This window comes from Callorhinchus milii, unplaced genomic scaffold (assembly GCF_018977255.1).
Source record: "Callorhinchus milii isolate IMCB2004 unplaced genomic scaffold, IMCB_Cmil_1.0 Scaffold4, whole genome shotgun sequence".
NCBI lineage: Eukaryota > Metazoa > Chordata > Chondrichthyes > Chimaeriformes > Callorhinchidae > Callorhinchus > Callorhinchus milii.
Window position 1 is genome coordinate 27,054,997 of NW_024704745.1, and position 15,515 is coordinate 27,070,511.

Consider the following 15,515-nt stretch of genomic DNA (forward strand, 5'->3'; position numbering starts at 1 on the left):
TTTAAAACACTCTTTCCCAGCTCTGCTAAAATTACATACTGTGAATCAAATACTGCAGAATACTCCCAATTTATGGAACTGAGCCATTGACTCTGAATGAACTCCTGCATTTACTTTACTGACTAAATGCATTCGGCATAGCATACCAAAAATTCATGATTGATTAACCCACTCTCTACATGCTTTCCTGCCCTGTCCAAACTGAAACTATATTAAAACATGCTTCTCAGTATTTTGTGACAATTTAATCCAAGATCTTGTTTCTGCTTTCAGTGAAACTGCTCTTTCAACGAAAATCAAAACAATCTGATGTAAATCTTCTTCTTATACACCCAAATCATCAATCCAATATTGTATATTAGATGCTGTTTAACCTGCAGTGTATTAAAAGCAATTCCAGTTTTGTTTAAACCGGGTATTTTTTTCCTTATGCAAGGACAATCTTAAATTCAACAATTTCATCTGCTGTATTTTATTTAAATTGTGTCCAACTATTTTAAAGACCCTCTTAGAAAAACAGATTTCAGGAAATATAAGAAAAAAGGAAAATAATCTGAACCCCAGGCAAGTTTCCATAGGAAAAAAAGTCTTTTATTTAAGAACAATTTCAGTTTGTAACAGACTTATGGAATGTGATTTTCATTTCGTTTTTTTTGTACTGCAGGGCATGAACTGCAACGTGAAAACCCAACCAGCTAAAAACCATGACTAGAGAGAGCAAACAAAAAAAAGAAAGCAACATTCAATATTTATAAAGCAAGCATAATACTGTGTATACAAACTGGACAAAGAAACATTTAAATAAATATTCATGGCACAAATATGCAGCGGTCAATTTGGCAACGTTACCAATTTTTTTTAACCTCCATTTTAACAGTGCAAAGGGGAATGACACTGCCTCAAAAACAAGCTATAGCTAAAAATACATTGCAAAAAATTCTTAATTTTATACAAAACATCCTCCTTAGAATTTGTTTAAAAAAATCTTCTATTTACACAAAACATTTTACTTTAAGGAAAATTAGATCATGCTCTGCTGTGTATTTCTTTTACTAAAAAGGTGAATAAGGCTATTTTTAACTTCCCTCCCTCCCCCCAAAAAATCCAAGTACATTAAAGTATTCCACATATTTACAGCTTCTTCACAATTAGCGTCAGTTTCCGGTATGGTGCAAATTCTAAAGCCAGGTGACAGGGATTATCATATCTCCAAGGCATTTACAGTGACATTTTAGGAGTAAGATGAACCACAAGGGAACAGTTGACTTGTTTTCCTGACATGGGACACATAACTACTGCTTAGTTGTAAACCAGATATCACTGGAATTCTCACACTGGGCTTTTACAAAGTCTGAAACTGACCTGACATTGTCCAAATCCTGGTCCATAACCATGGCAGACTGGTTCAAAACTATAACCCAATTGGCCAGGAAATACATGAAGCATTTCACATGGAACAAACAGTTCCAACCTAACTGAGAAATGCCTCTGCAAACATGCCCCAAACTCTTCCTCTTCCTCTCTCTCCCCCTGCCTGTAGACTCACAAGACCATTTTGCACATGTAATGTACTTCATCACCATAGTAACCATCTAAGTATATGCATAATGTCTCATTCTCGTGTCCAGCGTAATTTTCAGGTTCAAGGAGTAGACAGAGTAACTGTTTTGTCGGGTCCCCAGTGGGATTTTTGAACCCAGCCATTTTACACAGCTATTACTGTGTGCTCTTTTAATTTCAGTCTCTAAGACATCAGTTTTGACAGCACCATGCAGTAGCTAATAACGCAACCTACACTGGAGGCCACCCCGGTGGTAAAGTCCATTTTAGACAGCAGATCCTGGTGTTAGGCTGCAACGTTTCTCATTTACCTGTATATAAAATAAGAAATCATTTTTGTTTAAAAAAAACTAGCCCGTGTGTAAACAAATGAAGGAAGGCCGAAACTAACCATGTGCTCTCTGCAGATATGATGTAGCACTGATTTCCCAGCTCTCACTGTCTCAGATTCGCATAATTCTCCTGCCATTTAAGAACTGTTAGGAGGACTCTATTTTTGTAAATGCTGCTCTATTTATTATTTTGGGAAACAGGATTCTGCTCCCAGAGGCAAATGTCCAACAGTTTTATGGCTGTGTTATGGCTGTCCACATAGTCTAATATTTCAAACATATTCACTGTTCTACTATGCATATATACAGAGAAGGTTTGATAACAAAATGTGAATCATAATAATCTGCTCTCCGGGCCTGCTGTTCGATCACTTACTGTTTTCTTCTCCCTAGTCTATGTTTAAATGTAGAGTGTCTTCTTTTTATGTCTCATGATCACTTCAAGAATATTACCTCAAAGGTCATTAAAGCAGCAGTGGTCTGCCAGCTACAGTAAGAAAAGCTGTACCGTGTAATACTCAGACTGCTCTACAGTCTATTCATACAAAGTATTAAGAGGATTCAAACTGTAAGGCAGCATATTTCCTTAGTGTGTCGCTACCAATGTCAAGCACTTCATAAACGAGTATCATCATCAGCCCTACTTGTGAATGTAGTCATCTGCCACTAGTGTGTACCCCTCCCTTTAATACATTAGTAAAGCACCATGCGGAAGGTGGGCCTTTTTTTGATTTTAACTCAGTTTTGCTCGGAATAATTCATCTAAAGTGCACCCCTACAGCATTGTGCTCAACACCATGTCTACAAGCCCTGCACCTTGGAACGGTCAATACGAAAGTGCTCCTAAATGATCTATATCCGTAGACTTCCTTTGCTAATTCAGAAGGCAGCAGCAAACAACTGCAAATGCATTTAAATCTGTGGGAACTCCTGGTCTCCTGTTCATTAGCGACTATTCAACATCTAGGTGGAGGATCCCCCCTGTGCATGTGGTATGACTGTCACTTCTGTGTGACTAATTAATGTGTGGCTGCTGAATGAAGTCAAACCATAGTGACCAGGATCTCTGATTATGGTTAATGTCGTGGCACATTTACAAAGATCCTAAAGGTGTCAGTGATGGTTTTGGAAGGCAAGAGTTGCCTTCAGGTTAACAGTAGAACTAGTGACAGAAATAAAAGTAACAAAGAATTGAGGGAAACAGGGAAAAAAATTATCAGCACAAGAGCAAAGACAGAAGTGGATTTATAAAATCCAGTCAATATAAAAGCTAACAGTTCAGGGAAAGTGGAGACTGACTATTTTCTATTGCTGAATATCCGAAGCGTGAAACTGTACTGGCTATAAATAGAGTGACGGATAGTTCAAACATCTCTTTGCTTCTTGCTTCCTGGTATGTTTTTAGCATATGGTCCAGAAATTAATGGTGAGAGTAAAGGGTGAAATAGTCTGGTTGAGTCCCTGACTCAACTGTCCTTCTGCTTACAGCTACGTGTTATTTTGCTTTCAGCAGATTCCTACACAGACCATTCGTGCTAACCAGCCCTTTCTTCAGCTGAATTTCTGCACAGCTTTTTTGTTCTTAATTCTCCTACGCTTCAAAGTCAATCCTGGTGCACAAAGAGTCACCACTAATTTCAGCAGAAGGCCCAAGTATGCAACAGACCAAGAATTCTCTTCAGTATCTCAAACTAGCCTCAGTCTTCTCCATTCAGACTTTGTAGTATATGTTCGCTGGGCTCTGTGGTGGCATCTCTTGCACTATATAGACAGGATGTCCATAGTCTCCACTGACTTTCTCGTAATGCGGGCAGAAGGCGCTGTCTGCAGTCCTTAGCGGAATGATAATGTCACTGGGCTCCGAGCCGTTGTTGTTGCCGCCCCGTTTGGGGGTGGCCAGTGTGCTAAGGGAAAGGGTGGCCGTGTGCTGCGGGGAGTGCTTTCTGTGCCGCCTCTTGTACTTCAGCAGAAGAACCACTAACATGATGATGATTATGATGAAAATTACGCAGCCTGATCCGATGCCTGTAAACAAGGCCACGTCGTTACTGAAGATCTTACCCCCGCCTGAATCGTTCGGAGGCAATGAGGGTTTATTGATGACAGTCATTGACTTTGTCCCACCTAAAAGCAAAGAGGATTTGTTAGAATAAACCAACCACAACCAAGCTAACAAAAGCAATAAAGGCCTTTACAATAATCTATCAAAGCACCATTTCTCTTGAAGGATTAAGGGTTTCTAGTTTTAAAAAAAATCGACTTTTTATTAAGGAACAGAATCTAAGACAAATCAAGCTGTAGGATTTTAGAGCGCTCATTTTGATATATTATAAACTAACGAGCCAGCCATCTCTATACACTCGGGCTGATTTATTGAGGCCATTCAACATGTTACTGGAGGAAAATGACTTCAAAGAAAGTAAATCAGCATTAAATAAATACAAAATGATTATGTGACATTTCTTGTAATACACTGATTGGCCCTGAACAAACTCTTGGACAGGAGGGGATGAATGAAATGATACGGCACCTTCAATAAAAGGATTGGCTTTGACACACAAATTTATCTATTGGTTAACCAGTACAAGTGGTCGTAGTCATCAATGAATATTTAAAGTGACATCTGCTTATAGGCTACTCTTTGACCACTTTTTCTTTAATAAATCTTCGTCAGACACTAGCTCAGAATGCATATGACAGCTTCACTTAAAACAGATGCAAACCCGCCTGGGGCTGCAGCAAAGAAAGTAAGAAAATGCAAATTTGCAAGACAATTATCCCCAGTCATAGCGACTGGTTGAAGCCCTCTGCTGAATGTATTAGGTCTTCCTTGCACCTAGAAACAAGCCACACCATTCACTCAGAAATGAAGCGATATTCCTGAGCATTTTTTTTAAACTCATGAGCCATGCTGTATTTATGCAGCTTACAATTTCATATCCGACTGACCATAAAATTAATTTACATGGCAATCTCTCCTTCCCAAATCCAAACTTCACATACTGCAATGAAGTTTATCTAAAAAGGCTTGGTAGATCCTGTTGCCCAGAATTTTTGATTTTCTCCCAGACTCGAACTACCACAACCTCCCCCCACTCCCCCGAGTCTATATTTTATCTTGGCGGGAGGGCAATTTTCCAGCAAATATTTTCTTAATTTCCCTTCTATAGATCTCTTAGAGCTTGGCCGTGTGCCATGGGTTCTAAGACAGTTATGTAACCTGGCTCCAGGCCACATCCAATACCACTCTGTGACCAGCTGGCAGGAGGTGCATGAGACGGGCCCAAGGGTTGCTTGCCCTCTGATGTTCCCTCCCTGTGAGGTAAGGACTGACATGAACAAATACTCCATGGGACACAATCTCTGTACTGCTGGGACAAGGCTGGGGGAGATGGGGATGTTGTTTGTGGAGTTTTGCTCAATCAACTTCAGAGATCTGTTAGTGAGTATGCAGATTTCCCCACTCGAGAGAATGAGTGGGGTAGAGTCCATTATAAAGAGGCATTACAAAGTTGATGAAGAAATAGGCTTAATGGACCAAATGGTCTTCCACCATTCTGTCTGCCATCCTCCTTCTAAGATCAGGATCACTGTGGGTGAACTTGCAAGGAAAAAGCAACGGTGCACTTTTTCTTAGTACATGGTGCTTAAGCTTCTTCTGCTTATTTCAGCTTATTATTCAAACTGTAGAATTGTAACAGCCAAGAGGCTACTGGAACTTGAAGCCATTGTTTGCTTATGGTTCCTCTTGTGGAATAATAATTGGCAACTTGTGCATTGTCAGACAGACAGTGCAGTCAGTTAATGAGGTACCAGCAGAAAACCAATAAAGGCACACAATTGTGTTGCTGGAGTGGAGCATACAAAAAAAATGAATAAAATGGATTTGCAGTGAGAAATGAGAGCAATCCTGAGAAAAGCTTGCCCCTATTCTCATTAATAACATGACTAGAAAAATGGATTTAACAGTACATGTTTTTGATCTTATATCTGCTCAACACTCGCATCTGCTACACAGATATTAAACACATGCTGGTGCTCTGGTTTGTCACAGAAATTATGGTATTACTCACAAACGCAGATAATTTACTGGTTGACCAATTATTTAAAGCAAGTTCAGGGGGTCTGCCACATCCAAAACACAGATTTCGATCCTCAAAATAATAAAACAGGTTGCCGTGGGGATTCGTGGCTTGAAAATCGCAACACATGCACCTAGCACTCACTTTTGCCACTTGAACAATTGACAAGACAAAGACAGCAAAATGAGCCCTTCTGAAACAAATTGCGATTAGCAAGCCAATAATAGACTCTCTCCATGCTCAGGCAGAGCATGGCATGCTAATAGAACAATGAAATTCATCACATTTACATAAGACTCCTTGCAAAAATCAGCTGAGAGCTATCCTGAGGAAGAAACGGAGGAAGAAATTAAAGGATGAGACAGTGCATAGAAACTATCATTAGCTAACAAACATCTGGAATCAATATTATCCAAGACCCGCTAAGAAACAAATTAGACCATTACTAGCTAGCATTTAGTCTAGCTGTATCACGGATGCACATTACTGCTCACTTTCCAACAAAGGCAGAAAGAAAGAGAATATTTTTTTAATAAAAGGATTAGGAGCAAAGGAGCTGGTCAATTTTCGATGAGCAGCAAGTAACAAAGCTGATTCAAAGTAGAGGAAGAACTGCAGTGATTGTAACCAATTTCTAAATGCTGCGAAAACATGATCCTGACAATGTTTAAGACCAGAAGTTTTCTCTTTTATGAGGACGGAGGAACCCTATTGATTTTCATGTCCCTAGTTTAGGTTTGTTAAAAAAAACCATTGCAAAACATAATTTTGTTTCTAATTTAAGATGCACTGAGCAGTAAGAAAGGTGCCTATTTTAAACTTCTTGATCACCCACACATTTCATGCCTCACCTCCATTGCTTCATGTTGAAAGGACCTGATTACTTCATTAAGGCGCTTTTCTGCAGCCTCAGATCTTGGATCAACCCGAATCAGCCTATTCTGAAAGATCAGCTGTGTTGCAGAAGTTCAGACTTCGGCAAATTGTATAAAATATTTATTCCTAGATGGTTTAACTTTGTGTTAATACTGCTTAAAACAGAGCGAATACAATTAGGAACTCGTAAGACACAGAGAGCCTGTGGTTCAGCTTTGCAGGATACGAGGGTGCACATGGACAATGAGAATCACTCACATATTCAGTCCACATATCCTATGTGGCTATGGAACCTTTTTATCTTATAAACGTGAGTAGCAATTTCATTGCCCACATGATTAGAATTTCACACACGTGTGAAAAAGAAGCAAACTGTCAGAAGCAGTGACCGGTTGCAGCTCATATAAAGATCCACTCAAGAATCTAGTGAGAGTGAGGCTCAGATAGAATAAAAAGAATCTCTTCCTAGATACAAGGTCTTCCAGCTATTTGCTGACTCATGTCAAAGACCCTCGTGTCTTGCTTGCATCCTCAGTGCAGCAGTTATTATGGGTCTTTCCGGCATATGAAAGGAGCACCACAAAGGCAGGTTACGGTGAGGAATCCTCAAGTTAATCAGCTCTACTAGATGGTTACCTTCATTCACGTTCTTTTGGGTGGGCTTGTTTGTGGTGCCATCCCGATCTTTTCCAGGAGCTCTGGTTGTAGTTTCTTTTGGTCCCACATAACTTGGATCTAAAAAGTTTTTAAAAAGGGTGTTTGAGTTACAAACCGTCACTCTAAGATATCTTCACCATCCAGATAAAGGGACATCCCTGAGCACTGATGATTTACTTCATGGACAAAACACTGAGGCTATGTTTGGATCAAAGTCTGTTGCCTTCATTCAGCTTCATTGGTTTAACATTGCACAAGTCATTTTGATGAACTTTAAATAATCTTTATAAATGGGTTGACAATAACTCCTATTTTTCTTTTAAAAACACAATCAGTGAAACAATGGTTCCGTGTTAAGTGTAAGCTCTGCATTTTGCTGCTGTTTAAATCTGAGTGGTCGGTATTTCATTTAAATTCCTGGTTACTTTGTAATATAACAAATGTGATTAAAAGCCATCACTAAAGCTCTGCTTGGTTATTTATCAGGTTTGCAGAGCATTGCCTTTTATCTGGTATCCTTGGCAGAGAGATAACAGCCTTCTAACTGGAACCTACCTAACGCTAAATCGGATGGTACTGCAAACATGGCAGACTTGACCACTCAGACATTAGGACCATCTGCAGCAGCCGTAGGGAAGCCTACAACTGGCAGGCGAGAGTTTGGCAAATGACATTTCAATCAAATAAATCAAGCCGACAGATTGTTCAACTGACTTTACGCCAATGTAGAAAGTAAACATAATGAGTTTTCACTTAGTAAACTCCAGTCAGTCACTGCTTCAAAAATACAAGGGAGTACTTTGACGTCAACACAGATTACATTTCAAAATTGAAATGGTGTTAAATGAAACAGAGTTAATTTCCTTTTACTTTCAACTAATGGCATTACAAGGAAAGGAATAATCTATTAAGGGTTCTCTCATTTGATAATAACCATATTAAAAACGGTAACCAGAATAAGCCTCCAGTCTTGAGAAAAAAATCTGTTTCTTATTAAACCAATATTATGAAAAATACAGATAAGCAGAAGCCTGCATTGTCTAATTACTGTGGGATTTTGTATCTGAATTTGGAACTGTTAATTCAATTTTTCAAAGCACAAGATAACTGAACACTACATTGTGATTCTTTCCATGATTTAAAAACATGCAAGCTTAAGTCTTGCCTTGGCCTCCACAACCTTTAAGGAGGACCGCAGTCAGATTATTTTAATTAATTTTAAGCACAATGAATGAGATTGAATTTAGGACAAGCTTTTGCATTACTTCTAATCCTTTTATATAACAGTGATGATACATAGAACTGCAGAACATGACTGGACCAGACAAGATGGTCAACGTTCCTCAAATCGAAACCTGCAAAGAATGTGCTGATTTTCACAGTAATGAAGAGAATTCATTACTGTGAGAATTGGCACTAATTGTTATAATGTCCTTCTTGATTAAGAGCAGCTTATAGCTAAGTGGGAGACAGAGACGATCGGTTTTGAATCCAATAAACAGCAGATGGCCCTTACCTTGTCCAACTTTCACAATAAGTTTCATGGCTTTGGTTTGACATACTCCTCCTTCACGGTTATCCAGGCCTTCTTTAGACCCATTTGATGTTGCTGAAACACACAATATTTAAAAATGTGAAAACTCAAATTCATCTCAACAAACATCTCCCAAGGGATATTTCTATTATCTGAACAGAATTTGTGAATAAATAAAATACACAGACAAGTGATAATTCAGACAAATAAGTATATATATATATATTCAATCCATTAATTTCCTCCACCTCCCATGCACTTAAGGTAACATAGCAACTTATCAGCTATTGAAATCAAATCTTCTAAAAGACAGGGAACGATAAGCCTGTAACATAGCACCACGTCAACAGGGTTCAAGAATAGTGGAGACATATAACATTTAGATGGAAAAATCAATAGCATGAAGTGATTCTGTGTGTAAATCATGTCTGTCAATGTTGGAAGTGTTTTTATGGCCTATTAGACTACAACAGCAAGGACATCACTGTTAATCTAACAGCAACCATGTGCAGAGTGGCAAGCACAGGGGGATTGGAATGGCTAATAAAGATATTATCTGGTCATTTGGTTACAGGTGTACTTTTACAAATAGCAGTATAAAATTCAACTTTGGAACTAATTTAATCCCATCCAAATATAAGTAGCTCTTTGTTTATTCTGGTAAATGCTCATTATTTATCACAACGCGATCAGATTGTATTTCAGTCCTTAGAATTTTACTAATAAAATGCTTGAGGTAAGGGTAACCTGGTAAACTAGACTTTGGTTTCCCATTGAGAGCCTCTAAAGACAACAATTGGAATGTAGGAACGTAGGAGTGTAACACCGAGCACTGCAATGTTAATGAAAAAAGCTAACAGAAGCATGAAACCTACTACACAACAATTATTTAAAGAGAATGACTATTATGTAATTCAACTAAGAGTTCTTTCCCCATGTATGAGGTATTTTTTTAAAAATCTTTTATAAAATGGTGAGTATGGATGATTTCACTGGGGTTGTGGTGAAGGAAATCATATTAGTTGCTGAGCGTGTCAGTGTGAGGCGTCGATGAATTAATGTACACAGTTGAAATGATAAGTTCACTTAAGTACTGGGGTTAATATGTATATCTGCTGATGTTAATTCACCTCCCTTTCAATCCAGCAGCTCCTTCAAGTCATCTACTGTTCATTGTTTGAAAAAATACATAAAGACTGGAGAAACACAATCCAGAGTTTCTTTTAACTTTGGATTTTAAATAGAGAATCAATTCTATTTCCTTTTTAACCGCCTGTAAGAGGCACACAAACATACAAATGTAACAAAATGACAGACTCCATCAAAGTGTTAATTGCACCTTCTAATATGGAACAAGCCCAAAAATTATCCCACATATAAAGAGATACATTACTCCCCAATGTGGGGGATCCCTGCCAATGCTGCCAACCCCTGCCAATATGGACAGAGGGTAAAAGCTGGATTCAGAGGTACTGGGACATCTACAGCAGGTTGGAAGGGATAAGCTCTTAATTGAGGCCAGTTGTGAGAGGTTGATTAATTAACTGAGCCACTCTCGGGCTCCTCTAAGAATGTGACCGCAAGAACCTCAATTAAGATTTAATGACAAAAACTCATTTCCAGCATTCTCCCACAGACCTTGACAGAAAGAGCTCCCTGCAGCAATACAAAAGAATGCAAGAACCACAGTTTTGATGGAACACCTTGCAACAGAACTCATTAACAAGAGGAAAAATAAGGAAAGCTGACAAGCAATGCAATTCAGACAATTTGCGTTCCTCACTCATTTTGAAAGCCAATTTCTATCTATTCACGATTCTTGAGCTATCCCCTCTCCACCTGCTTTATATTTTAATTAATTCTAATTGTTTCCTCACAATTTGACAGTAGATCTCAAAATACAGTCAATCCCACCTCCTTTCATGCTGGCTTAAGTTTACAGAGCTGATAATAAATCCAACGCAACAGTCACTCTTCCACACACATACATACTGATTGTGAAATGGGCATCAGGCAGTACACAAAGTTATGAATCAGCTCAGACTGCCTGCATGCAGAGAGACAATCCCAACAGGGTCATCTGAGAACTTGGCCATTTTGATTTAAGAAGCTATTTTGTTTTGCAATACATTGATTGTATGTGACTTGTTTTATATGCACTGAAATATTCCTTTGTGAAGGCACAATATAACATGTCCAAGTGTTTTTNACAGAATAATAGCAATTTGCATATCCAGCACTAGCACTTAGAAAGGCACAGCTCTTTTAAATTTATTTCTGTTAAAACGTTTAGTTTCTCAGTCTGTTTTCAATCTGAACTTTAGGGAGGGCTTTCAAAGCACATTACGAGTTTAAACCACAAGGCAGATAAAGAATTAACAGTGTTGTCTGAAGGTATTCTGACAGACCTTGCTGGAACCACATCACAATACTATGCCTACGTAATTAATCTGACAATTGGCCAAGGATACTTGAGAAAACTATTTAAAAAATTCATTCGAGCTGTCAAACTATTATCTCACATCCCACTACATAGGGAATTAGCCTGTAAACAAAGCTTCCGCTTGCAAAGCCCAGTTTTTGGTAAAAGAGAGAAATCAGCTGGTGAAGCTCAGGATACCAGAGCATCGTTCCATTAGTACCTGTTGAAAGCTGTGTGTGTAAGTCAAACACAGAAGCAAATGCAAAGTATTCTCAACAGACTGCAGCTGTCTGAGACACTGATCAATGAGCAAACATGAGCTGCACCCCCCCTTTTGAAGTTGTTTTTAAAACTTGAGGATACCTTTGAACTGCAAACTCTCACATGTCCACTATTTACCATATCACATTGTTTGGAATAAGATTTGAAAATAAATGGAGCAAATAAATACTCTTGTGTTTTGGGGTTTTGAATATCTATGCTTCCATGGTATTTATCTGTATGAGGTAGCACTTTACAACGACCGAGTAATCAGAATCCACAGAGATTGTAGAAGTTACAGGATGAATCCGTAGTTTACAGTTTGCATTATTCTTATCATCAAAATGAACTAAATGCAGTGATTACTTTTACTCCCTTAAATTACTGTTCCCATGAGTGCTATGGACTCACGCCAATGCAACAGTAGAAAATAGCAGATGAATGCTAGCTCATGGTATTGTTCAAGTCCAAAGTAATGACACAAAATAGTCGATTTGCAGAATTTTGAAGGTTCAAGATTTAACCCTTCAGCTAACCAAATTTCAATAGATTTTCATGGGAGATGGGGGATAAGGGTAAGAGATAATAATTTGCAGGAAAATTGGCGTTTACTTTTTTTAAAGGTAATCGATGCACCAAATCTACTGTAATAATTTATGAAGGGAAGTGGAATTGGATGGCAATAGCTTGCAACTATAGATTGAAGGTAATCTGACAGGCAATAGACAAGGCTACAGCTGAATCTAACAGTCTGAATCATGACTACATTAAAGCAGCAGGGTTCAATGGGCTACTCTTAGGCATGCTGCAAGTAACCTAAACTGATAACAGCTAATTCTGCTTTTGCTCGTGTGTTTTATGTCTTCACTTTTTCTTTCATGCTGATAGTCATGCACATGAGGAATGAATAACAATGAAGAAAAACGACCAAAATTTTCATTTGGTGAGAGGGGTGGGGGGAATAATTTACATTAAAATGACAGAAAGAAGAATATCAACACTGGCTGCTTAATATTTATCTGTATGGTGCACCTGTCAGAAAAACAGAACTATAACTGCTTCTACACGCTTCTCATCGAGGTATTCACAATTTTAAACAAGGCAGACAACATGAATTAATGAGTAAAAGAGGAGTGAAGTTGTACAAGCATAGCTTCTGGATGGTTATTTCTCAATTCCAGGAGGGGAAGTAATATTACATTTTAATATATCATGATTATACCACATTCCCAGGCGTCGGCTTTGGTTACATGTACCCTGGATCCTGACCAGCTCTGGTCTATCAGGTCAGTTACACTGCTTTAATCAGATGATGAACTAAGCTGCTGGATTTGTGCCTATATCATAGTTTTCATTTCGCAGTGATTAGAGTAGTAACAGATGCAAACTGCCTCATCCTCCAATAGCCCTGATTATTGGAGTCAATCCCTGAGCAGGTGATGCTCTTGACTTTTTCTGTTTGACTCGCATCAACAGCATTTTGTACTCTCGTTTATACTTTACCAAAATACATTGTAAACTAGTATCTAATTCCAAATAACTTGAATGGTCAATTTAGGAAAATGACTTCAACAACCCCTATTTTAGATTTATTAATTTGTTTTTGTTTTTAAATAAATGGATGATTAGACACATTAATGAGCATGAATGAATTATTGCCTGAAACAAAAGCAGAAAATTGTAATTCTCTTTCATTAAAAAAACTCAGTAGTTTTATCCAGCTCAGATCATTTACAACATAAAAAGTCTTAATCTACAGGAGAAAGAAATGAATAATCAACTGAAATGTTTAGCACAACAAAAGATTTATGTTTTTATTATAATAAATTTGCAAGTGACTGTCTGGTAAGTAGGCATGCAGTAATTATCCTATTTTTAACTCTAATTTGCTCAAGTCAATTCTCTGCTGACACTATGTATGGAACAGAGTCTGTACAACGTTAACATTTATCAGAAAAGTGAAAGTGCACTCAACCCAGACGTTCAGAAATCCTTGCTCAACTGTGGTGATCTGAAGCTGGTACTTGATCCTTTGTTCCCATACAGGATTATGGAGCACATGGTCTCATTTTAAAAGAAAATCCACTGGCAAAGCACAAGACAATTCAGAAGCCAGATGGTTGAAAGTAGCACCCATAGTTGTACGGTATAAAATACAACTCGATGCTTTACTCATAGGTTCTCTGTGAAGGCCCTCTATATATATCTGTCAAACTCTTTCCCCTTAAGTACTGAATATTGATATCATGAAATATATCCTCATCTCAAAGTAGGGGAACCTGATAGAGGTTATTTTTTTTTGGTCATCCATGACACGAGGAAACCCATCACCATGTTTAAGATCATCAAAATGGACAGAGTCCCACATATGTATGTATGGCACCTACACATGTAGATTTCTGGTAAATAGAGAGTCTTGTAACTCTTTCCCAGAAAGAACACATCATGCAGAATATACAGCACAGATTGGTGGATGCTGAAGCTTAGCAACCCCAGAGTAAAGGTTCCCACTGCTTATCCAGCTTGATCCACACTACTCATTAGGGCTTTGGCTTGCCGCATTAATAGGAACTGAGTGGGAAAAATCGCTGTTCTTTGTCAAAATGTTCACATACTGTCTGACCTATAACATTCAACCAAAGTCAGACCTGCTCCAACTGATATCAATGCAGCCCAGTGTATAAGATCAAATGATCTAAATTGGGGGTTCCGATTTGAATTTTGAACCTGGGTTATTAAGCCAGCACATTAATAGACTATTCTTTAAAATACAACCTCAACTTGTTCTAAATGTGTTACTGCAAAAGCAGTGTTATCCAATAGAAGGCAGACAGGAAGACTTGACCTTCAGATTAATCAGTGGACTGTTCTATCTATCCACAGTCAGGGCAAACACTCCGCATCACGCATATGTGTCCGTTATTGCTTAAATATTTAAACAAGCACTTTAGGCTATTTTCCATTGTTAGCTCTTGCAAAAGATAGAACAGTGAACGACCAAGAACAGTGGAATGCCAGCTGTGATGCTCACTTATCAACCTCTGGTTCTGAGCAAGTTTAAGTCTCTACACCCTTGACAGGGGCACAGGCTCACAGCATCTCATGCAAACGGCCCCTGACTCTGGACGCAAACGGGGAGCTGAGAAAATCATAACAAATAAATGCTGTCCTTAAAGTCACAAAGTAGAGATGTTAAACTCACAGTATGCAGCTTCCCTTCTGTCAAACTACTGCAGAACTCAACAAATGAAAAAAATTTAGAAAAATGCTTTTCAAATAACACTGAGATAAAATTGATTAAGAGAAGAGTGAATTGTAGATACAGTATTATTAGACTTGAATTTAAATGAACAACTGCCAGAAAGAAAATAATCATTATTAAAAGCATTTTGGGGTACATTTTACACTCATACAAAAAATTAAAAATATTAGGTCTCTTTTTTAATTTTAGACATTTTTTTCCATTGTAATATTTTAAAGCTGCTGTACTGCTACAAAAACTCTCCGAACCATTAATCTTGCTTGTAATCAGGCTGAGGAGACAAAGAAGACTGGTTGATAGATTGCTGAATTTATCAAATTGACTTATTGATCACAGATCAAATATAGCTTACAAAAGCTACATTTCCTTATCTCACATCAACTACTTTATAGTATCTCAAGGACAATAAACCTCAGCTTTATGAACAGATAATATTGTCTGTACATCAGTTATTCTTAGAGGCTGAAAAAAATCAAATAGAACTAGCTATAGAAATAGGAACTACAAGCCCCCCACCCACCTTAAAACT

At 38.1% G+C, this 15,515-nt stretch overlaps 1 protein-coding gene across 1 annotated transcript in view; it reads right to left on the reverse strand.

Moving 5' to 3' along the window:
• Positions 1 to 596: 596 nt before the first annotated feature.
• Positions 597 to 15,515, reverse strand: part of LOC103178623 (ephrin-B2) — a 44,360-nt gene continuing 29,441 nt past the window's right edge. The window contains exons 3-5 of the mRNA XM_007893469.2: positions 9,024 to 9,116; positions 7,487 to 7,585; positions 597 to 4,016 (exon numbers count right to left, since the gene is read on the reverse strand). Coding sequence (XP_007891660.1) covers positions 3,604 to 4,016; positions 7,487 to 7,585; positions 9,024 to 9,116 — 605 coding nt within the window. The 3' untranslated portion in view covers positions 597 to 3,603. The remainder of the gene's footprint in view (positions 4,017 to 7,486; positions 7,586 to 9,023; positions 9,117 to 15,515) is intronic.